The sequence below is a fragment of the Gopherus evgoodei genome, chromosome 3 (genome assembly GCF_007399415.2).
Source record: "Gopherus evgoodei ecotype Sinaloan lineage chromosome 3, rGopEvg1_v1.p, whole genome shotgun sequence".
Lineage (NCBI taxonomy): Eukaryota > Metazoa > Chordata > Testudines > Testudinidae > Gopherus > Gopherus evgoodei.
Genome location: NC_044324.1, coordinates 147,370,808 through 147,395,643, shown reverse-complemented (window position 1 = coordinate 147,395,643; position 24,836 = coordinate 147,370,808). Strand labels below are relative to the sequence as shown.

General features: G+C 38.3%; 1 protein-coding gene across 4 annotated transcripts in view; it reads right to left on the bottom strand.

Moving 5' to 3' along the window:
• The window catches only part of RYR2 (ryanodine receptor 2), a 737,385-nt gene that overhangs the window by 99,633 nt on the left and 612,916 nt on the right, over window positions 1–24,836 (bottom strand). For all 4 annotated transcript variants that reach the window (XM_030556966.1, XM_030556967.1, XM_030556968.1 and 1 more), the window contains 5 exons: window positions 15,389–15,492; window positions 14,590–14,641; window positions 14,391–14,444; window positions 13,613–13,636; window positions 1,492–1,591 (listed from right to left, as the gene is read on the bottom strand). In XM_030556966.1, the coding sequence (XP_030412826.1) occupies window positions 1,492–1,591; window positions 13,613–13,636; window positions 14,391–14,444; window positions 14,590–14,641; window positions 15,389–15,492 (334 nt within the window). The remainder of the gene's footprint in view (window positions 1–1,491; window positions 1,592–13,612; window positions 13,637–14,390; window positions 14,445–14,589; window positions 14,642–15,388; window positions 15,493–24,836) is intronic.

Here is a 24,836-nt window from a genome sequence, read left to right as displayed (position 1 = left end):
TCATCATATCTACTGTGTGATTTAGGGCAGGTCTACACTACTGCTTGATGATTTAACTTATGTTGCTCAGGGGTGTGACAAAACCATCTCTCTGAGTGATGCAAGTTACACCAACCTAGGTACCGGTGTAGACAGCACTATGTCACAAGAGATGCTCTCCCACTGACACAGCTACCACCTCTTACTGAGGTGGAGTAATTATACCAACGGGAGAGCTCTCTCCCATCAGCATAAAGCATCTTCACCAGACATACGATAGCAGCGCGGTTGCATAGATGTAGCACATCTGGTGTAGACTAGCCCTCATACCCGCTAAGAATACATAGATAAAGACCGTATAAAAAAGGAAAGAAAAGATGAAAGACATGAAGAATTGTCATCAAAGAATATAAATTACTCTTCAGTCATGACAGCCTTGAGCAGCTGGTTCTGAGGTTGGATGCACAATTTAAAACTGACGTGTCAGTTTAACAATGTGTTCTTACTGTATGCTCACACAGACAAAACTTTGGCAGTTCCTCAAGGACTAACTGTGAAGTGAAGAATTTAAATATAGTAGCTAGAGGAAATTGGTTAGTTCTGCATATGAAGGAGAGAGTGTTTAAATAATAGTGCAGTAGACACAGCACATAAAGGTAGGAAAAATGATTGGTGAAAGATGGGGCCTAATCGTAGGTGTAGTTTGACTTCTGTATTTGGTGAGGCAGCTCCAGGCAGCCAACGGGGCCACGCATGGGAGGGCAAATTCCACACCTGCCTGAGACTTGCAGTGGGGGGGAGGGGCAATACCCCCCACTTTCCTCCCAAACTGCACCCATAGGCCTGATGAACAGAAGCCTAAAAAGTTATACTTCTTAGCAATATACAGTGAAAGGATATGGATGAAGCAGGGGATGAACAGATTATAAATGGGCATGGGTGAACTTGTTCAGAAAAAAAATCAGAGCCTGTGCTAAGTGCACAGACACACAAATCCTGATAATTCTGGAGCCTCACTTTGTCATTACACATTCCCAGTGCACAGCTATGAACTCTCTATCATCTCTACATCATCTGGGCTCCAGCCAGCGCCAGGAATGCAAAAATACCATAAGAAAATTTCTTCTGATTGCTTTTTAGAAAACTTTTGCAGGATCAACTTCTAATGATCACCTAAATTTGAGGTACACCTCTACCCCAATATAATGCGACCTGATATAACATGAATTTGGATACAACATGGTAAAGCAGTGCTCGGGAGCAGGGGGGGGGGGCTGCACACTCCGGCAGATCAAAGCAAGTTTGATATAACACAGTTTCACATATAACGTGGTAAGATTTTTTGGCTCCCAAGGACAGCGTTATATGGGGGTAGAGATGTATTTATTTGAAAATGAACCTAATTTAATGTATAGCCACCAATAATTATAAGGAGCAAGTTCTAGAGCCAACAAATCTTTAAAAAATAATCCCAAAGAAGATTTTATATGTATGTAAGCGGTAGGTCTTTACCTTTGCTGGCGCTGATTGTTTGAAGCACCATCTCTGCAGCACCCCGATCATGCAGTCTTGCTTGCTGGTACAGAAGCTTCTGTTTTTCCATTTCTTTTTCCTGAACAGAAATTCCAATCATTTAAATTGAGGACTTCAATGACCATCAGCTCGCCAAAGATTTTTTGTTCTCTCTTAGTATATGGGCTCTATTGCAACATCACAGACCTATTCAACGCACACACAATGCTACTGAACAAATATTTAACATGTTCAATATTTCCCTTTGTGTTTTTCTTTTTATCCTTTTAGTCCTTTGTTTATTGGGAAGGAGTTCTCTCAATTGTAAATCATTTGGTCCATATTTACAGTATATATGTACTGCATGTATCAAACTTGCACTTCTGTGCTGTTTTTGTGCAACAGTTTATACTCTCTTAATAATCTTCTACAGCATGACCATAACTTGATACTGCTCAGCACATGGCTCTTGAGGTGAAAATTGTCCCTGAATGACAGAATAGCTTCGTTGGGAGTTTCATTCATCTGGGAAAATTTGTTTAAAAAAGAATAATAGGCAGTGTTGTATATTTCAAGTAAGATGCTGACTTATAATACAAGATAGGTTTCCCCAACCCACAACATATCCCAAAAGGATATTAGACAGAATACATTGTGCCTTTATATTTTGCATTATTTAGTGGCAACAAACGGTACTGCATGTGCTGCTTGAGCAATGGGTGAAGTTTGTTCTTCATTATTTAAACTACTGAAAATGTAAAGAGAAAACATAGAGGCACAGCTAATTCCAGGTGGATATGAGCTTTCACAAGCTTAACTGAAGTTTGCTGGAGAATTGAAAATGACTAAGCAGTGTAAGTTGCAAAATGGAAGTTGCATAGAGCCCTATGACTGGGAGTCCATCAGATGGCGTGGTAGAAAAGCGTAGTCAATGGGGCATGACACCATCAATTAGTATCATGCCCAAAAACACAACGGCCAAAACATGTATGACCTAAGAGCAGGAACAGCTGCAGCAGAAGTAGCCAGAGTGACAGCTTTGCTGCCATAAACTTTCCATCCAAAGTACAGAAAATAGACACTGAAAGATGGAAGAGGTTTAAAAAATGAAGGCTTGCTAGATACAGACTATGAAAAATAAAAACTAAAAAGAGGTACAAAATAGAAATGGGTTCAAATGAATGAAAAAAGAAACTTTTAAATCAAAAGCAAACCAACACAGACATTTATGCTGTTACCAGAGAGGTCTCGCTGAGGCTGGCAAATTTGTTTCTTAAATCTTTGATAATATCGTGCTGCGGAAACAAAATTCATCAAGTTTTTTTTTTCATACTACAGTTGGAGCTCCTGTGGTTAAACTTTTCCCTTAAATTATGTGATAAGTTGAAATGGAGGCACAGAAAAGAAAAAGAAATATGGCAGCTTTGCTTTATGTGAAGCCATGCTAACATCTGAAAGGTTTGCCTTCATGTTTAAACCTCTTCCTGTGAATTAAAAAACAGAACAAAACCATACACGTACACACAACCAAATAATCAATACACAAAACCAAATAATCATTACAATACAGTTTCAATAAAGCTGCAACAAAATATTTTCATCTGCTTCAGAGGTCACGGAAACTCGATGAACATTTGATTTTTCCTTTACATTTTCCTTTATTTATTTTTAGACCCAACAATCTTTTTTTCTCTCTTCCATTGCAAGAGTCACTTATTTACTTTTGTCTTCAGGCCCAGGTTTATTATAAAAGGACATTTTGTTGACAGCCTGATGAGGAAAGCACAGTAACATGGAGCTTTCCCTCCATCTACAGACCAAGAGACCAAGAGAATGGGTAGGTATGACGCCTGCAGTTACACAACAAAAGAGAGGAAGGAAGAAGCTTGGTCAAAAGGGTTTAAAACCAGGTTGGAGAGAAATAAACTTCAGGGATTTGTACCTCCCTCTGGGAAACTCAGCCATTTAGATAGTTGCCAGTGGCAGAGAGGTCCAGCAAAAACAAGATATGAAGATGATCAGTCCTTGGATAAGAGCTTCCAAAACTCACATTTCCCCTCTCAATCTGGCTAAATTTTCTGGTGCACCTTTCTCTAGACAATGAAGGAGCATATGTGTTCATGGGCTCAGGAGAGAAGGCAAACTGCCAGGAGGACAAAAAGTATGCTAGACCATTAGGTGTCCTGTTTAGGTATTATGACTTCTCTGTGGTGTCCACACTCCTAGATGCAGTTGCTACTACCGAGCCAGCTATAAGGCTGGCAGTTGTGTTTAATTGTGTTCAGTCAGGCTGATCTGAAGGAAGCTTGATAAGGTATTAGCTTAATGAGTTAATTTGATCTCATTCATCACACCATCACAACCACACACAAAAAATCAGGCTAAAAGAAAAGTCTGGTATAATAAAAAAAAAATCAATGTTTCACAGAAAGGATATTTTTAAAACTCTGACACTAAAAAAAAATCAGTTGTTTGTTGTGTGATCTTAATTTATATTGTATAAATGAATAATGAACACTGAGAAGTGTACATATGTGCATTTTCACCCTGAAGGCTTTTCCCAGCAAGGCTGTGCATGAGCTAGGAGGCTCCTTCGTCATTATGTTCATCAGAAGTAGAGTCTGTTCAAAACTTAGACTTTTTTTCTGTTTCATCCTCATATTTTAATAGCTAAAAAGCAATCATATGGCAAAGGTAGACATTATATCTGTCCTGTATTTGTATCACAACTAAAAAATAATTTACTTATAGTCATGCTACAGTGATGTCTGATGTATTATACTTTTACCTATCTTAGAATATGTAATAATTATAGTACATCAAAATATTAGAAGTTTGTAATTGCTGGCAAATGTTGACATTTTTAATGTTAACAACCAACTCTCCAGTACAGGAAGACAATTTGTATTGTCTAAACTTTATATGCCTATAAATATTTTCTGTGGGTAAGTGTATGCCCAAGATTTATGATGTTACTTGCTCATTTCTTTGGATTGTGTGCTTGGCTTCTTTCTTTCTTGTACTGTGGACTATAGATATTCAGAACACTAAGATAACCCAAATGTTTTATTGCTTAGTGCAAGCAGTTTTCTTCATGTAGGTCTACATTAACACTTCAAAATATCACGAGGAGTTTGCTCTTTTGTGAAGAAGCTAGTGATTTTGGATCCCTAATGAAGGAATAATATTTTTATTCACTGAGTTGGATGCTAGAAGAAAGAAGTCTGCCATTAGTCTGTAAGAAGAATGGCTATTTGCAAATGCTTTGGACAGGCTGGTTTTAGAGTATAAGTTCTAGGTCCTTGCTGAAGAGGAGGTTGACGAGAATTATTAGAATGGAAGACTACTACTGAGAATGTTACTTTCATTTGACTTTCCCTCTTAGTAGTGGCATTGGTCATTGTAGGATAAGTGCCTCGGGAATCTGTGCAATCAGCAATCAGCAGACCCAAGGTAAGAGGTCTGGATTCTATTTTCATTTCATTTTGTTCTCAGTGTCTCTTCCAAGGACCACAGATGTGACTGAAATTCCTAATTCATGGTTTATTAACTTTCCCATTTTCAGTAGTCATCTTTCAAGCCACTGGCACTGCATACTGACAAATGGTCTTGAAAAATCCCATAATGTCTCTGGTTACTTACCTATTATCTGAGAGGAAAGACTGTGATAGATGTTTTGTTATTTACAGCAACTTGTGGGTTTCTAAGGGCTTTACAACTTTATTTTCTTCAGGAGGCATAAGACATTCATTTAAATGATAGTGTAGCTGACTGAGCCCAACAGGAAGATATACTTACACTTCTCTCTGAATAAAGCATAATTTATTCTTTAGCAGTTCTATGACTGCTTAAGCCTAATTCTTTGCAGTTGTTATCAAGGGACTGAAAAGCAAATTTGATTTGATGCAGTTTATTGTAAATAAATCTATAAAGCCTCATAGATCTTTCAATCAAAAATCTGGGTTCATACCTGGGATTAATTTGGACCAAACTTTCATATTTGGCAAACAAGGGTGTGGTAAAATTTTAACTTAAAATATTAAAGCAGGAAGGTACTGTAGGGAGCCAGGTGATATTACACGTGAGCAGGAACTGACAAGAGTGGAGCTCTGGAATATTATATACTAACACAGCATGGCTCTTTGTCTCTTTCTAGTAGCTACCTCGCATAGGAAGGTTGCAGTCTACTACTGCCTTTGAGCTAATGGAACTGGCCCATTAACTCAAGCAGCTGACACTTGTGCTATTAGATCCAGAGGCTTAGCTTCAAGTCCCAGAGATAGCCAACCAGGAATTTTGTTATAGTAGCAAGAGCTAAGTACCAATAATTCTATAATACTTTATAAAAAGTTATGAACACATTCTGAAAGTCTGAAATAACTGAAATACATAAATGGAAGATTAAAATGGAATAACCTGAGAGAAGACAAAAAGGAAAAGAAACTGTTACCTCCATCTCATTCTGCAATGATCACATCTCCTTTAATTTATCCTCATGTTATCTGCTTTCCAAGATTTCCTCTGCCATACAGCACTAAAGGTCTCCCCCATCTTGTATGGTGGAGACAAGCCAGTGCAGAGAATAAATCCTACTGCAGTGCTTACACAAGCAAAATGTTCATTTATTTCAGGAGTTGCTATGAGGGGGTCTTAACAAATCTTTATGTTAAACCTTTAAATTGCTTCATTCTACATTATGTTCTCTGGAGTAAGTCTGTTTTTAATCCTAAATTACACATATTGAAATATACACAGGGAAAGTAAATGGACTATAATACAGTGACTACTCAAAGCTTAAAATGTAGGCTTCAGGTGTGTGTGTGTGTGTGTGTGTGTGTGTGTGTGTGTGTGTGTGTGTGTGTGTGTGTGTGTGTGTGTGTGTGTGTGGCCGCGTGTGTAAGATAAAATAAACTTTTCCCATTCTGCTTGACAAAAATAATTTAAGTATTGCTATCTCTTGCTGCTGGAAGTCTGGTCCTACCAGATTTAGCTTTTCTTCTTGTTAAAATACATTATTGAGATAATACTCAGCTGAGTTGAAACATCCTTTCTACATTGGAGTCCTGCTAGCATTATACAGAATAACATAACGCAAAAGGAATTTTTCAAAGCACAGATGACAAAGAATGAGAATGAGGGAGGTAGAAGCAAATTCAGAGACTATCTAATTAGAACCTACAGGCAGGTACACATATCATTAAAGTACAGTAGATTCATCTTGAAAGAGAACTTCATAGTAAAAATATTCTCCGCAATTATAAAAAATGATGTCCTCCTCTACTTGCAGAGCTCTCTTTTTTATACTTTGTTTTTTCTATTTAAAAATTCTTCCCATCTTTCCTCCCCAGAAAGACAAATTATTTGCAACTGCTTCATGATGTCGAAATCTTGACAGAACAGCGAGGTGGGGGGAATGTCACTAAACACGTAAGTTTCAAAATATTGGTACATGCACTATTTGTGAGTCAGTGACTGCCTCAAACTTTGAAGATGTTCCTTTGGGATTTTTAGTTTGATCTGGTGCGCTGTATACAGTATAAATGTGGTAGGGTATTGGGTACTGTACACATATGATTTGTGAACAATTAAATCATCATGACTGAGTGTATGTATATGGAAAAGAATGACAAAGTTATATGTGTAAAGTGGCGAGAACTCTTCAAGGTTATGAAGACCATTCTTATAAGCTTCTTGGAGCACAACCATGTCTTCCTTTGTATTTTTTGCCACACATGCTGACACTCAACAAATATTAATGATAAAACCAAAACGTGGCTAGTCTAGGCATTTATGCTAAAAATGGCTACTTTTACCAGGCATGCTGAGAATGCCTATGTGCTTACTTTCCTGGGTCCTAATCTGTGGTAGTTACCAGGAGATAAAAAGGGAGAAAATGATAGACAAGGATAGGAAGAAAATTGAGTTGGACTTTCCACTCCTGATTTTTTAAATTTTACACCTAAAATAGCAACAGAAAGATAATACTTCTTTTTATATAGTAGAGAAAGGAAAGAGACTACACTGCCAATTATTATGTGCTAAAAAGTTATATGTTTTTAACATGTGTGTTGACAAGCATCAACCAGCAGTACTTTATGTGTTACTAGTGTCATTGGCTCTGTCGATCCTATCCCACAAAAGATGCATTAATAGAAAAAATGTTGTATTATATAGTTAGATTTTGAGAAATAGTATGTGATCATGCATGTATAGGTTGTATAGGAATGTACCTGAGGGAAGAATTAGGGTTGTATAATCAATCAAATCATCAGCATTTCTGGATTTTGAACAATTAAACTGAAAACATTTTATTGCATAATGTTACATCTATACACACACACACACACACATTATATATATATATATATATATATATATATATATATATATATATATATAATGTGTGTGTGTGTGTTTGTGTAGATACTTGTAATTTAACAAAGACGACATAATATTAAACAAAATACTATTCTGTGTTCAGTGAGCATTAAAGCAGAGCTAAAAATCTACAGGAACAAAGAAATTCAGAGTTAAGACTGCTACTGCACACTTAATTCAGTCCCATTTTGCTGTAATGTCTCCATGCAGATTTGCCTCAACATCGTTATTGCTTTTATTTTGATATTAGCATTGTCATGCCATTGCAACCTCATCCTCATAGACTTAAACTGATATTGTTTTGTTTCATGTTTCCTGCCTCCATATACTTGTTTGCAATGTTGCAGCAGTGTTATATTTGCAGTGTTGGTCTAATGAGATCACTCAAAACACTCATTCCTGTTCAAATAGATAGGAACGGACATGATTACAAGCATGCTCTAAATAGAAAAGCACTTGGCTAGCAATCTTACAAAGCTTCGTCTTCTCTGTTCCAATAATTTTTTCCTAAACACCGAAAAAATAAATTCCCTTAAATAATGTATAAAATTATACATTATTTCAATTAATCTCTTCGTTTACACTGTGTGGGTGGGGGGGGGTGTAGGAGTGACATCTTTGAAACAGTTGCAAATTATGTTTTTTGCAGCTGTATTATTAAAACAGTTCATTAAAAGATTTTTACAATCCAAGCTGAGAACCTATTTAGCAGATCTGGGTCTGCGACAATTTAAAATGGTTAATATCTCAATCTCTCCTTCCAATCTGGGGAAACAGAAAAAACTCAGAAAGTTGGGATATGCTCAGTAAGATAATTATGTAACTATTCTGTTAAAAATAATCAGGGGACAAATAAGGAAGTTACCAAACTCATCACTTGTATTGTGGCATGTTTGTTTGCATCATCATGGAGGGGCAAATATTTCCTCTTTTCTTTGACCACTGAGGGCCTAGACAAAGCCAGTTTGGTTCTTTTGTGCTGCTGCAGGGGAAGTGCGTAGAATTTGAGAGCCCATATAGAAGGTTTGAATCACCAATGCCCCGTGCAGCCCCGCTTCACAGGGGATCACTCCATGTCCCCTCACTCAGTGGCATGAGGGGACTGGTGAATTTTGCATAGTCACTATCTGTTGCTCCCCATGCAGTAGACAAACAGCAACAATAGGCCTCAATATCAGCTTTGGAGTAGCTCCACTAATATTGTCTAGCCTATGACAAAAGGATCTCTTCCCCTAGTACTCCTTCCCCCACCATTATTCAAGCATGTTGCTAGGGTTTGGGGATTGGGCTATGACAGAGTAAAACTATTGTTCTTTTTTGTCAGCTTGATCTTGCATTTGTTATTCAGGCAAAATATCAACTGGCTTCAGGAGTTTTTTCTAAATGCCAGTATGCAACATGGGGTCCTTCGTTTAGAACAACTTAAGGATTAAACTGTGCATAAAGTTATGCAACAAACATATCCATTTTTCACTTCAAAAATTTTTCATGCAGACTCAGAATGCCAAATTCTGCCTTCTCCCTTTGACCGTAATAGATGTGAACATTTAGTAGCAGATTTTTGGCTCTAGATTTATATAGGATTTATAGGGTGACATTTCACCATTTCTGTCAGTGAACACAACTTTGCTCAGAAATTCAAATCTCTTGCAACAAATTACAAATTTGCCACACCATTTTTTCTTCAAGGAAAGTTGGTTGTTTTCACAGATCCATGTAATTCTAGAATTTGGTAGAGAGAGGTCCATCAGGAAAACCCCCTGAAACAGCTAAACACAGAGTGGAATCTTGAGCTGAAATTTGTGTTATGTTGATATTAGTTTCTCTATTGATAAAGTCAAGTCCCCGGGATTGGGTGAGTTTGACTCTATAAAGTGTGTGCAGACTTTATTTGGAACAGGGCTGTTATCTAGAATGTGTATAAAGATGATGAATAAATCACTGAACCAAAATGAGAGATTTCAGAAAAATAAAATTGAATAGATAATAAAAATGACAACTGGGGATGTCTAAGTACCTTTAGTTTCTACAGACAAAGCCTCTGGCAAGAAATCAAATTCCATGTGTGGATCATTTTAATGGGAGGAACCTTAGTTACATAAAATAAATTTGAGAGAGAACATCTTTTTAAACATGCCATACACAAGTCTCAGGATAATGTCTCCTTCAACTATCAAGATAATCAACACGGGAAACAAATTTTCCTCCAGATATGCATACTGCGCTCACACTGAAGTAGATGGAATTTCATCATGCAACATGGGAAGGCAGAATTTGGCTATTAGTTCCCCACCTTTTCACCTTTAACAAGGCATGTTTTCTGCATCTTGCTCTGTTGGCCAAAAATCACCAACATTCTATTAACTAATTGTCAGAAACAATGTGAATTATTTTTGTCTTCATTTTGCTCTTTAAAAAATAAATTAAAAACTGTTCAAAGAAGCCAAGTAACTGTGGCTTTGTAATGCGGGTCTAATAGGCTACTCAAAAATCTTTAACTTACCAACTAAGGACCAAATGTTGACAAAAGTGTCCTCTGAAATTGTGCCTGCAACAATGCAAGAAAACAGTATTTGTACATGCAAACAGGGTAACTGAGTAGTTAACCACCCTGCTTGAGTGTGCAAATGAACATTTTGTTCTTGAACATATGCATCTAATTTTCTGCAGGTTCAGTTTTAGAGATTATTTTTGGAAATTTGGTAGTAACTATTAAATATGTAAAAATAACACTTTGTTTTTTCCATTTTTTAAGTTTGTTTTTTTTTAAATAGGAAGGCAGTTCCATGTTAGGTTTGGAAAAAACAACCACTGTACCTCTAATCCTGAGCTGTTCCGGAGACTAATATGTATCATAGAATCATAGAAGATTAGGGTTGGAAGAGACCTCAAGAGGTCCCACTCCCTGCTCAAAGCGGGACCAATCCCAACTAAATCAAGTCATTAAGTCAGAGCAGTCCCTGTGTTTGGAGAATTCTCTGACGGCTTTATCCATGCCCTTTAAGAAACCTTTACTCCTCTGGAGCAGAGAAACAGAATGTGCCCTCATATCCTCCAAGGATGACTTTTGCCTAAGCTTTCCCACTAAGGTCTGGAAGTGATGGAGGAGCAACTTCAGACTTGGATTCATGTCCCTCATGACTGGTGAAAGCCAATAACAAATACGGATTTAAATTTTTAACATATCTCTAAGAAATGGTTCTCGCTGGATGTCCTTGATTCTCAAGCTTCCTCTCACTGCTCTGACAGAACCCTAGTTTCTTGACTTTCAGGACACAAGGTACAGCCATTCTATTTACATAAACTATTCCAAAGGACCACAATATTGATGATCTCTAAAGAGCTGGATCCTAAGCTGAGAGTCTCACTGAATTATTAGATGTTATTAAACAATATAAGTTTCAGTATATGTGCCCAGCAACTGGTGATGTGCACGTTGTGAAATCTAATAGCTCAGTGGTGCCATCTTTTACTCTTCTTCTCTTTTCTCCTCTTCCCAGATTCAACTGATTTATTTTATGAAGTAGAACTGTATTTTTGATCCCCCATTTGAGCCCTGACCCTATCCATATTAATAGCACTAACATATAACATGCTTGGTGAAGACCAGTTTGTATTCAATCCAGTGAGGCACTTTGATTGGAAGCACTTTTTATCATCTAGAAGAATCAAGGACTCCACAGAGTTATTTCTATATCTTTGTCTCTAAGATTACGAACTACCCAGTTATAATCAGCAAGGAGGAAAAAAATAATCTTACTAATGAAAAATAAATACCAGGGGAACAAATGGATGAGGTCTGCACCCCAATATTGCACTGCAGTGCAGCCAGGGACATACTAAGGCCTGAACATCATTCCTGTGGGTTTATATTCTGACCTGTGTGCTGCTCACAGAGGCCCCAATATGGATTATTTGTGCCAAAAAGCAAGAGTAAACTGCACAGGTCATGGGCTGACCATGTCTCTTCACTTAAAGCCCTGCCAAAGAATGACCATTCTGAGGTTCTGATTGTGAAGGAGCTGCAGAAAGTTGAACATTATACACATTGGACTGTCACTATTTTTGCAGACCCACAGAACATGGAATAAGCAGACGGCATTCAACATTGGAATTCTAATTGGACAACTGTATTCCTGAAGCCTTAACATTTTCTCCTGTCCTGCAGGAAAGGAGTGTGGGTTTTTTAGAACTTACTTTTTCCTTGCTTTTGTGGGTTTGTGTCACGCACGTTGTATGTGTATCAACTGCACCTGCTTCCACACAATGTTTTTTGTGTATTAGTTTCCTAGGCTTTTTAATGCTTCATTTAGTGGTGATTAGACAAAGGCCTTGCAGACTTGTGGGAGGAAGAAATGCAGCTCATCATGGAGTATATTTTATCTGTCAGCACCTATGAATAAACCTTCATGCATCAGCAGCTGCACAAAAAAACTCTCTCTTTTGTTAAGATAAAATCTGACAGAAAAACGTAACTCATGATGAAGCAAGTTGTATGTACTCTTAGTCCCATCATGTGGCTGGATTCTTGTGCCTGTTGCCAGGAGCCCAACCATGAGTCATATGCATTCCTAGTCCCAATCAACCATCAGGTTTGTATGCACCGTGCATAAACTTGCAGTTATTAGGAGAACAGCAATTAAAAATGGCCCTAAATCCAACAATCAAAGTACCTCTTGCACTAGATCAATTCTGAGCACACTAATCTAGCAGGTTTTTTGTAGACAGACAATGGTGGTGTTTTGTTTTTTTTTAATAAATATCAGTCAACAATGAAAAGTAAGACTGCAAAGCAAAAACTTCAGCTGGATCTGAAATTCAAAGGCTTCTGTTAAAAATGTATGAAGAGAAACCACACAAAGCTCATGTAAGAAATTCAGTGGGAATAAAAACTAACTCTGTGAAGTTGCACACCACCTGGCTACATGCTTTTTGAGAAAAACAGAAATAAATGCCCCATTTTAAGCCCATTTTAGACTGCAACCCTAACTATAGAGTTTCTACCTGGTGCCCCATAATGAAGGCTGAAGATGATAACAACCAACCATTTTCATTGAACATGTTACAAATATTTTAGATTAAATGACCAATGATCACTTAATCTACAATTCTAAATTTAGACCTTAAATTAGTGGAAGATTTTGGAAAGAGTGTCAATCTACTCCAAAGAATTTAAATTGCATAAAAGGTAACACACTTGATATTAGGCTGAAGAACACTGGAACTATGACTTTGTTGGATGGATCAGCAGCATGTTCCTGGATTAATAAGCTGCCACACAAAGATGGCTTGTTAAAAAAAAGCAAAAGTATGACTGTATTCCTTTCCGATCTGAAGAACAGTTTCAACTACAGAAATTAAAGATTGATAACTGGAAATGATGGAAATTAACATTTCTTGGAAGAAGGCCAGCAATCATTTTTTTTAAAAGTACCATTAGCAAGAATATTAAGATAATATGAAAAAATAAAAAAATAAGTCAAAGGTTATTCCATTTTCCCTAGAAGGGAAAAATGTTTTTGTATTTAATGGGGTCAAAATGTTTCATATTATTAATCCTTGGAGTTTTAAGACGAATGCATTTTTGTTCAGATGAAGGATACTGTGAAGATAAATTATGCGAAAGCTGAAAATAGTTAGAAATATTTTAAAGACCCTTTACATGAACTTATCCAAGATGTTGGGTCTAAAAGCTAAAGTCACAAAATTAGACCCAGACAAATACACACATTTTTTTTTTTACCTTGCTGCGTTGCGATCCTGTGACCTTAAGAAAGGGTGAGGACAAGAAGTGAAACAGAAATAAGAAAAAATATCCAGAAATATTTTGCAGATAAGTGATTGATCAAACACATATGTAGATCTCCTGTCTCTCATTTCTGTGCGTTAGTTACAAGACCATGTGCCCCCTCATATAGTGATCACTATTGCAAAGTCAACATTAATCTACAGTAAATGTAGAGTAGTGTCTGAGTTACTGCAGTTATTTCCTATTCTAAACATCAGAAATAACGTGCTAACTGTGGATAAATATTGACCTTTTCTTAACAGTCATTGCTCTATAAACAGAGATGCAAATAACTGATTTATTACTGCTATTGTATATACAATATTATTGCAATAAACACTACCCTTTCAATATTTCTTACCCATCCAAACTCAGTCACTATTGGAAATCTTGTCAGCCTGTTCTCATCAGATTTTCAGAATGATTTGTGCTTCAGAATATCAGTTGAACTGTTACATGTTTGTCCAAACTGGCTCTTTTAAGGTTCACTCATCAATTTTATATATATGTGTGTGTGCATGTATATATATAGTTACGTAACACTATCTTTTCTCTTTCTGTTTTACTACTATGAATCTGAATACTCATATTTGTCAATCTAGTCTCAGACATGCCGTTCATTTACACAGTAAGTTGCAGGAAGCCATGAAGCAAGAAACATAAATGTCAGTTAGAAGCTATGGAATAATGTATAATATGAAACAAGAAACAAAAAAGAGGACTTCAAACTTACTTCAAAACTCTTCACTTCTTCTTCACCATCATCATCCTCTTCATCATGACAACTCTGAGACCATGTAAAAACAAAACATTCACAAATAAAGTTTGCTTTAAAAAATACATGGCCCCAGCTCGATATACACCAAAACTCTTTCAATCTCCCTTACATTCTCTTATTAAAAGGTATATGCAAAAGATGGGAAAAAAGTTACCTTTGCCATAATGTCAGCATATGCCATATATAAGTAATCTTCCTCCAGTTTGCTAGGGAATAGAAGGGGAGAAACACTGTAACCATTAATGTAATACAGCATCTCCATAAACAATTGAAACACTCAAATATTCAGAGGAGGATCAGAAAATTGAACATTTTTAATAATTCTAGTTTCCAACAGCACATCTTTTAAATAGGATGTCCTAAATTTTGTTTTTAACCTCCTTTAACTTTGTATAAGGGTATTTCTGTTCCCCTATTAATGATAAGGGTCTTTTCAGGAAGGGAAGGAACTAATAAACTAATATAGGCTGAACGATGAAATTGACTACACACATAGAGCTGAACAAACTGAGAATAGATTTTTTTCTAACTTCTTTCAGTTGTAGGATTGTTAGGAGTTACTTCTACCTATATTGCAAATCCAGCATTTTCAGATAACAATTTTCAAGCTGCGGGTGTCCCTTTCAATGTGGAATACGGACATTACTGAGGACACCATGGGCCAGATTATCAACAGCAACCATAAACGTGGCATTGATTTTTGTAGGCAGATCTGTTCACTGCAGAAAATTCCATGTACCTGCTTCCCAGTTATGGTAAGACCCCTCTATGCCACTCTGCCAATGTAATTAAGAATCAGGCCCCACATGTGCAGGCACATGCTAATCCATTAGTGCTTGCTTAGCTACACTATTTGCATATGTGACATATTACATGGCAAACCAATGCAATTTAAAAAATGGAAGCAGCTAGACAATTTGCAGAAATTTTACAGTCCCTCACACCAACCTTACCATTTTTCAGTTAAAGCTGTTCGACTGAAAAGCAGAATAAGCTGATGCAGCGGATCAACTCTTTTAATGCCTTCATCCTCCTCTGGTGGCTCCTCTCCAGGTTTCTGTGGGGAAAGAAAATTGGAATAAAAAAAATGCATTCTACGTTATTTGTTGTGAAATCTGTCAGACTGTGAAACTTGTATTAGATATACTATAGTAATACATATCATTTGGGCTCTTTGAATGTCCTAGATAGCGAGAATTTAGAAGTCCAGCTCCACGGAGTACCTTTGGGAAAAGGTAGGCTAGAATCCTGAACACACTCAAACCATGAAAATTTACCCTGGATCGCCCTGATTCCTCATAAAAGCTACCCCCCTCTTCCCTGGATAACACCCCAAACCCCACCACTACTGTCTTCAGGATTAAGTTGGGGGGTAGCCTGAACACAGTACGGACTACCACCTTAAGGCTGACAAGTCATTAACTATCTGCTCCTACCTTACTGTAACAGACTGCCTCAGCAGAGTGAAGAATTTCTCGTTTCTACTACTTTATGGTAATTATTGTGACTTGCCAACCATGCTGCTTCTTGCTCCCTAAAAAGCCTGATGCATTATGCATTGGAGGAGGGGCTGTAACCCAAACTTGCAGCCCCCCTCCTCATTTTAAGATGGGGGATTTCATGTCTACCAATAACAGTGTTAAAGTTGGCAAGGGTGGATCCTTTGACCAGGCCACATTTTTACTGTTAATGTAGATTTTTTTTTCTTCTCAGTTTAAAGCTCTACATTGGCCCAAGCTTTTCCATGCTTAGAAAAGAGCATCTTTGCTTGGTTGGGTAATTTTTAATTTTAGGTTTACAATCCTCTAGCTAGGGCTGACTTTTCTTTTTATAATGATTAATAAAGTGGCAGTTGGCAGAGCTCCCCCTAAAGGTTTGGATTTGAAAGTATCTTCAAAGCATTAGTTTAACTTGGTCTTATGACCCTCCATGAATTAGTAGAAAGCCAACTTTCATATGACAGCATAGTGCTTCAGATATTTTCAGTCTGCAAATCAGGGGCCCTCAAAACTGTACTATGTTGACCATGAGTGTTTCTGAGAACATTTGGTGGTGGTTTCAGGACAACTGCCTAAGCACATGGTGCTGGCTCCTCCTCATTTCCACCTGTTCAAATACATTAAAGTACAGATAAAAATATGCCCAGTGCATTGCTGAGATTAATATTCCATGTCAACAACTGTTGCCACAGGCATGTTATTTGATCACAATAGGTGGGGGTTGGCCACATGACAACTGCAAGGAGATTAGATGTTCAAAAGTCCTGTTAATAAGTGGCACACATTATGAAAACGTTTGGGAATCCCTGCTTTAAACATCAGGAAAGAAACCCTCAGGGAAAATACACTGGAACCCTACTGTACTCTGAGATATACATGTGCAACTCCCATTGAAGTCAAAGAGAGGTGAGTAGCACATTGGAGCAGAAAACAGTGACTTCTCTTTTAAACAACTTTGATTACATATGAGCACTTTCACATTTCCATTCCTTTGGTCTGTATTATTGAGAATATCTGCTGATAATTAATTTACTCCTGAGATTAATAAGAATTTATGTACCATAATTCTTTTTTGAATCCCATTATACTTTTGGCTTTTATAACATCCCCTGGCAATGAGTTCCACAGGTTGACTGTACACTGTGTGAAGAAGTACTTCTTTTTGCTTGTTTTAAACCTGCTGCTTATTAATTTTATTGGGTTACCCTGGTTCTTGTGTTATGTGAAATAGTAAATAACACTTCCTTATTCACTTTATCCACATCATTCATGATTTTACAGATCTGTATCATATCCTTAGTTGTGTCTCTCTTCAAGCTGAAAAGTCCCAATCTGTTTACTCTCTCCTCATACGGAAGCAGTTTCATATCCTCAAACATGTTTATTGCTCTTCTCTGTACCTTTTCCAATTCTAATATCTTTTCTGAGATGGGGCAACCAGAACTGCACACATATTTAAGGTGTCAAGTATCAGAGGGGTAGGCGTGTTAGTCTGTATCTATAAAAGCAGCAAAGAATCCTGTGGCACCTTATAGACTAACAGACGTTTTGGAGCATGAGCTTTCGTGGGTGAATACCCACTTCGTCAGAACATCTGACGAAGTGGGTATTCACCCACGAAAGCTCATGCTCCAAAACGTCTGTTAGTCTATAAGGTGCCATAGGATTCCATATTTAAGGTGAACATTTATATAATGACATTATGATTTCATATGATTATATTTTCTGTCTTATTATCTCTTTCCTAATGGTTTCAAATCCTTATTCCTTAGATCAGTGTTTCCCAAACTTGGGACGCCGCTTGTGTAGGGAAAGCCCCTGTTGGGCCAAGCCAGTTTGTTTACCTGCCGCATCTGCAGGTCTGGCTGATCGGGGCTCCCAGTGGCCGCAGTTCGCTGCTCCAGGCCAATGGGAGTTGCTGGAAGCAGGGCGAGCTGAGGGACGTACAGGCCACTGCTTCCAGTGGCTCCCATTGGCTTGGAGTGGCGTACCACGGCCAGTGGGAGCTGCGATCGGCCAGACCTGAGGACCCGGCAGGTAAACAAACTTGCCCGTCCTGACGGGGCTTTCCCTAAACAAACGGCAACCTAAGTTTGGGAAACACTGCCTTAGATGAATGTATAATCCTCTCTTTCTGACTGTAAAGCATGAATTCAAGTGCAGAATAGGGAACTGTAACCATCTTATTTTTAAAACAAACACTGTTCCAGTTTGAAAATGTCTTTAGTCACAAAGCATAAGGAAGAGACACACAGAATACACAAGGAATTTAAATGTAATTAGAAAGTATTTCAAAGTTACTCACAAGGAACTTTTGACTTTTCAAAGAAAAATGGGGATTTTCCCATACTTACAAATTAAAGCAGAAATTCACCTATGAAGAATTTCAGCTAGAGGCTTAAGGATCACTTAAGACCTCAAAATAAATGCTGGTCCTACACAGAAAGGTGAATTTCACTCAGAGAGCAATTTCGCTCACATAATAATAAAGTGAGTCACTAGTAGATATATTTTCTATAACTTTATTAAAAAGATAAGCATGCAGTATGTCTTCACTTCATTGAATTGCTTTTAAAGAGAGTACATTTTGTAAATTCCCACAGATAATTCTATTTTTCTAAAAGGAAAAGAGATGTAGGATCTAAACTGCTTTGTGAATTTGTTCCTAAAGATGCTATTCAGGCAAAACATCAAATGACTTTCCATTATAAGGACTAAGGGTCAAATCACCCTGTCAGGAAAAGGCAGCTAAGCCTGAAAAAGGACACCATATTAAATCTACAAACAACAATTGTCATTTTGCACTCCAAGAATCTCAAAGTACTTATCCATAAATGTATCCTCACTGTTTCTTTGTCATCCTCATTATTCCTGTTTTACAGATGAGGAAACTGAAATATTAAAAGATCCTCAGTCAGATGATCTGATCTGCTCCAGTCTCTTTGCAAAGGAGCTGGAAAGCCAGCTTTGAGGGCTAGCTGTGTATTCCATACTCATATGGCACAGAGATGGCTTCTAGGCTATCCACTTCTAGCCCTTCTGGTATAGACATTGTGGCTAGAGTGCTGCTGCAATTCCTGCTATCCTTAGCCAATGTACTAGGTCCTTTGGGCAATAGCTAGCAGATGTTGTTTAGAGCAGATCTAATACTGCTCTGAATTGTGTGAGTGATTGGATTAGTATTGAACTGGGTCAATCATCAGAGAGCTACAAACAGCTCATTCACCGCCTTGCTCTCCATTCAGCTGTACCAAATACTCACTAGATGAAGCTGGGGGTTTGACTCCTGTCAGATATGACAATGCCTGTCTCATAAAGACTTTAAATTAGCCCATTTTCAGAGAAATAAGTCACCGTTGTTATTATCCAGGACCAGGAGTGTGCACAAACATTTAGGAATTCAAGTCAGTGCTTACAACAGATAATTATGTCTGAATAATGCAAATTATAATTGCAGTCATATCTGATCATCATAGGAGGCCCTCCATGGGCTCTTTATTCTCTTTAATTAAATGACAGCTTTCTATAACCCATGATTTCATCATCCAAAATACTTGCCTAATGTTATAAAAACTGATCAAGCTAAAGAGTGGAAGTGGTGTGAATTTTTTAATCCATGATATTGGATTTCAAAGATCTACTACAAATTAAATGTAGGAATCAATTTGCCAATGACTGTGTTAAGTGGACTTCATTGTATTATTATACTATAGCATGGCAATGAGAACAAATGGATTTTCTAGTATTTCTGGAATGCAAGGGTTCTTAATTTTCAATGTACTGATTAATAAAGTTTTGATTTATATTTATTTAAATGTAAAATTCACTACCTGAACAAACTTAACAAAAGTGGGCAAAACAAATGCTCTGGGAATTATTTTGGGGAAATACTATGGCCTGTGTTATACAGGTCAGACTAGATGATCACAGTGATGCCTTCTGGTATTGGAATGTATGAATCGATAAAGAAAAAAATTATAGTGTTTCTAAATATTGAAGTGCCACAGAATATAAGCTGAGTTACACTAACATTAATTGATTCAGTATCATTCCTGTTAAATACCTGCACTCAGTAATAGTTTCTCAACATAGTTTAACTGCCAGAAATCACATTATATCAAGTGTATCCATATGAATCCAGGTGCATATACAATTTGTGTCTTTTTCTTAAATATAGGAAGAGTGTTTTTGGTAAGAGAAAATTAAAAAAAGGAAGGCAAGATATGCCATCTGATTTAATTTCAGATAAACCTCCATTTATAGTAAAGCACTACAGTCAAAATGTTAAAAAAAATAGATTAAAAATCTCAATTTATTGTTGTGATACTTTTCAATAAAAGTAAACTTTTCCATGCTACAGTGTGACCCTGGTGAGAGACTTCAGGCTGAAACCACCATTGTCCTTCTCTTTGTGAAGGGAGCGGCACCCTGAAATGTATTGATGTTAGTATCATCACCTCATACATTAAAATGTGACAATGTTGAAACATTCCCTAGAGGAGAAAATGCAGCTGTGGCAGAAACCCATCAAACTGCCTTTTCAATGTACCAGACTTGGTAGGGCTGTGCTTTCCTCTTGAGTTTAGCAGTTGTGACAACTCTGTCAGACTGAAATAATCACACTTTGGCCTGGTCTACACTAAGCATTTAAACAGATTTTAGCAGCGTTAAACTGATTTAAAGCTGTACCCGTCCACACTACGAGGCTCTTTATATCGATATAAAGGGCTCTTTAAATCAGTTTCTGTACTCCTCCCCAACGAGAGGAATAGTGCTAAAATTGGTATTACCATATTGGATTAGGGTTAGTGTGGCCACAAATCGATGGTATTGGCCTCCGGGCGGTATCCCACAGTGCACCACTGTGACCGCTATGGACAGCAATCTGAACTCGGATACAGTGGCCAGGTAAACAGGAAAAGCCCCGCGAACTTTTGAATTTCATTTCCTGTTTGCCCAGTGTGGAGCTCTGATCAGCACGGGTGGCGATGCAGTCCCAAATCCAAAAAGAGCTCCAGCATGGGCCATACGGGAGATACTGGATCTGATCACCGTATGGGGAGACAAATCTGTTCCATAAGAGCTCTGTTACAGAAGACGAAATCCCAAAGCGTTTGAAAAAAATCTCCAGGCTACACAGTGCTGCGTGGCAAGCGTAATGGAAAGCCAAAGAATCAAATGGACGGTCATGGAGGGAGGGAGGGGGCACTGAGGATTCCAGCTATCCCACAGTCCACAGCAGTCTCCGAAAAGTATTTGCATTCTTGGCTGAGCTCCCAATGCCTGTAAGGTTCAAACACATTGTCTGGTGTGGTTCAGGGTATAGCTCGTCAATGTACCCCCTCCCCTCCCTCCCCTCCCGTGAAAGAAAAGGGAAAAAAAATCGTTACTTGACTTTTTTTAATGTCACCCTATGTGTACTGAATGCGGCTGGTAGATGCGATGCTGCGGCAGTAAAGAGCAGTATCCGGTCCTCTTCCCTCCCCGGAGGCAGACGGTACAATATGCTTGATAGCTGCTGAATACCCCTGGCTGGCCTCAGGTGAGGCCAGCCGGGGAGGCACCTGGGTAAAAATAGGAATGATTACTGGTCATTCCCAGTAGATGGTACAGAACAGCTGGTAACCGTCTTCATCATAGCAACTGGGGGCTGAGCTTCAATCACTCCCTCCCTTTCATGTGTAAAGAAAAGATTCTGTACTGCCTGGACTATCATAGCAGTGGGATGGTGGGCTCCTCTCCCCCACACCGCTTAATGTCCTGCCTGGACTATCACAGCAGCTAGAGGCTGCCTCCCCCTCAGTTTATCTCACCAACAAGTCACTGTTTCTTATTCCTGCATTCTTTATTACTTCATCACACAAATAGGGGGGACACTGCCACGGTAGCCCAAGAAGGTTGGGGGAGGAGGGAAGCAATGGGTGGGGTTGTTGCAGGGGCAACCCCCGTGAATGGCATGCAGTTCATCATTTCTGCGGGATCTGACACGGAGCAGCTGTGCTCTCTGGTTCTCTGGTACTCTAGTACAGTTGCCCCATATACTAGGCAGGACTGACTCTATTTTTAGATATCATAAAGGAGGGATTGACTCGAGGAGTCATTCCCATTTTTGCCTTTGCGCCCCCGGCCGACCTCAGCCAGGGGCACTCATGATAGCAGCAGACGGTACAGAACAACAGATAGCCGTCATCTCATTGCCAATTTACAATGGCAGCAGGCGGTACAGAACGACTGATAACCATCTCTGCTATCATGCAAAAGCAAATGAATGCTGCTGTGTAGCGCTGCAGTATCGCCTCTGTCAGTGGCATCCAGTACACATACGGTGACAGTGAAAAAAAGCTGAATGGGCTCCATAGTTGCCATGCTATGGCGTCTGTCGGGGCAATCCAGGGAAAAAGGGTGTGAAATGATTGTCTGCCGTTGCTTTCCCAGAGGAAGGAATGACTGACGACATTTACCCAGAACCACCTGCGACAATGATTTTTGCCCCATCAGGCATTGGGATCTCAACCCAGAATTCCAAGGGGCGGAGGAGACTGCGGGAACTATGGGATAGCTACAGAATAGCTACCCACAGTGCAACGCTCCGGAAATCGACGCTAGCCTCGGACCATGGACTCACACTACCTAATTAATGTGCTTAATGTGGCTGCGTGCACTCGACTTTATACAATCTGTTTTACAAAACCAGTTTATGTAAAATCGGAATAATCTTGTAGTGTAGACGTACTCTTTGAATAGCAAAATGTTGGCCCATAGGTGGAATTTTGAAAAGCCAGGAAATAAGGGGCAGGAAAAGGTGAATTCCATTTCTATTATTGGAGGAAAGGGCAAATAAAGTAGAAATAACTATTTCCTTTCATGAGAAATTTTCCAGCATTACTTTGGTTTGTACAACAAGTGTCTGACACCCTGGGCTGTCCTTCTGCACATGAACAGGGCACTTGACCCTGCAAGGAACTTCTCAGATTGGGAGACTGTATTGTAAACTACGGTGCTAACTTCAGTAGTTCCTTCCTCCTCCTACAACAGCTACCAGAAAGGAGCTGGCCTGGAGGGAATGCATGCTGCCCTCTATTAAAGGGCACTGCAGAAGCCAATCTGCTTTGTGTTCCCCAAAAGGCATACTGGTGTGAGACTTCTAGCCATCTGCTGCTACAAACTTTATTTTGATCTTCCCAGAACATACACACACATCATGCTCAGATGAGGAGGAAAGGTGGCTAGATAGTGAAGAGACAGCCCTTCGTGTTCTTTTAAGTGAGTTACTGTACCAGATGTTTGCATGCACACCCACACCCTGCTGCCACAAAATTGTCACTTCTTGCAATTTTGGGGAATGTCTCTGGGGTCACAAAGTAGTTCTAACAGTCAAGATTAGTGTAAAGACTCTCTATTATATTTTGGTTAATTCATCTACGAACATTTTGTGTTTCCTTTTTCAAAGCCCTTACAGTTATTTTTTATTTTCCCATTCTTATCTCCAGGCCATTGAGCCCTGATTTTTTAATTTTTGAAGATACATGGGGGTGGATATCATAGAAATAAACTCATACATGAAATAAATATCACCAGGGTGTGTCTATTTTTGGTCTCTCTCTTGGTCAATGTATGAATGGTACAGCAAGAGGCCCCCACTCCGCCCAAAGAGATGCGCTTCTGTGTGCTCTCCAAGATGAAAGGTTAGTTGCACATAAGTGGATTCTAATTTTAAAGATTTTGCAGGAACAGTGAAATTCTAATTTTAAAGATTTTGCAGGAACAGTGAATGTCAGTGCACAGCATGTTTAGTAGTTCAGAAGTTGAGCAGTCTGAAATTAGGTTGTGTGTAGTGCTATAAACAACTATAATAATTTATCCACTGTTTACTTCCAAAGATCAGGAACAATTCTTTAAGTGTTCTTGTTAGAGGTTTCCACTTATAAGCATTTTAAAGAGGAACTAGCTGCTATTAAATGCATTACCCTCTTAGTGTGCGTGAATTTATTAAGTTATATCTGCAATAAAAAGATTTTTTTAATGAACTCTTCTGCGCTCTCATCTGTCTAGGGGATATAACTAACAACATGAGGCCAAAATAGACAGTGAAGTCACATAACACTATACACACAAGGGAGAAAAAGCCCACATAGATGGAGGAAGCAAGGACCAGTTATGCATGGAGAAGGGTCTAATTATGCTCTAATCACTCTAACATCTTCTACTCTTTAGTTTATGTCATTTTCCAACTTCTCATAACCTCACTAGATTCTACCATTAAAAAAACAGGGAAAGAGAAATGCCGGACATTAAAGTGTTAAATCTGTGATACTTGAGCACATGACGTTATATAAGTGTTTAGACTCCGAACAGACTGGCTGTCTAATCCTCACAAAATCATAGTTAATCACATAATAAATTAAGGCTTTTTGGGGGTTAATATCTTATTATATGCTTCTATTTATTTCTCTTTATAACAATGTTTCTGCAATATTCTGTTTCTCAAATTCTGGATGATCCTCAGAAATCTTCAGAATTGCTCAAAGCTATTAAAGACAATATCTATAAAAATCACTGTTAAAATATGCTTTTCAACTGTATGTTATCTTCTGACTACATTACAAAAAAATGGAGAAATGTAATTTATTATAAAGACAAGCAAGAACATTGTTAAATATTTTCTTGCTTTTATAACCGCTATCCAATTAATTGAATTCTAATCTAATCAGGAAATTTTTATTTTACGTTGACAATGTAATGCATTGCACAAAAAGGGATCTGCAGAAAACTGACTTCAACAAAACTAACTGGTTTTTAAAACTTGGGCAAAAAACAATTATCCTGCCTACTATTAGTAGAAATCTCATTGACATTTTGGCAATTTATTGATTGTGTTCCCTCTTCTGTTTCAATCTTTGTC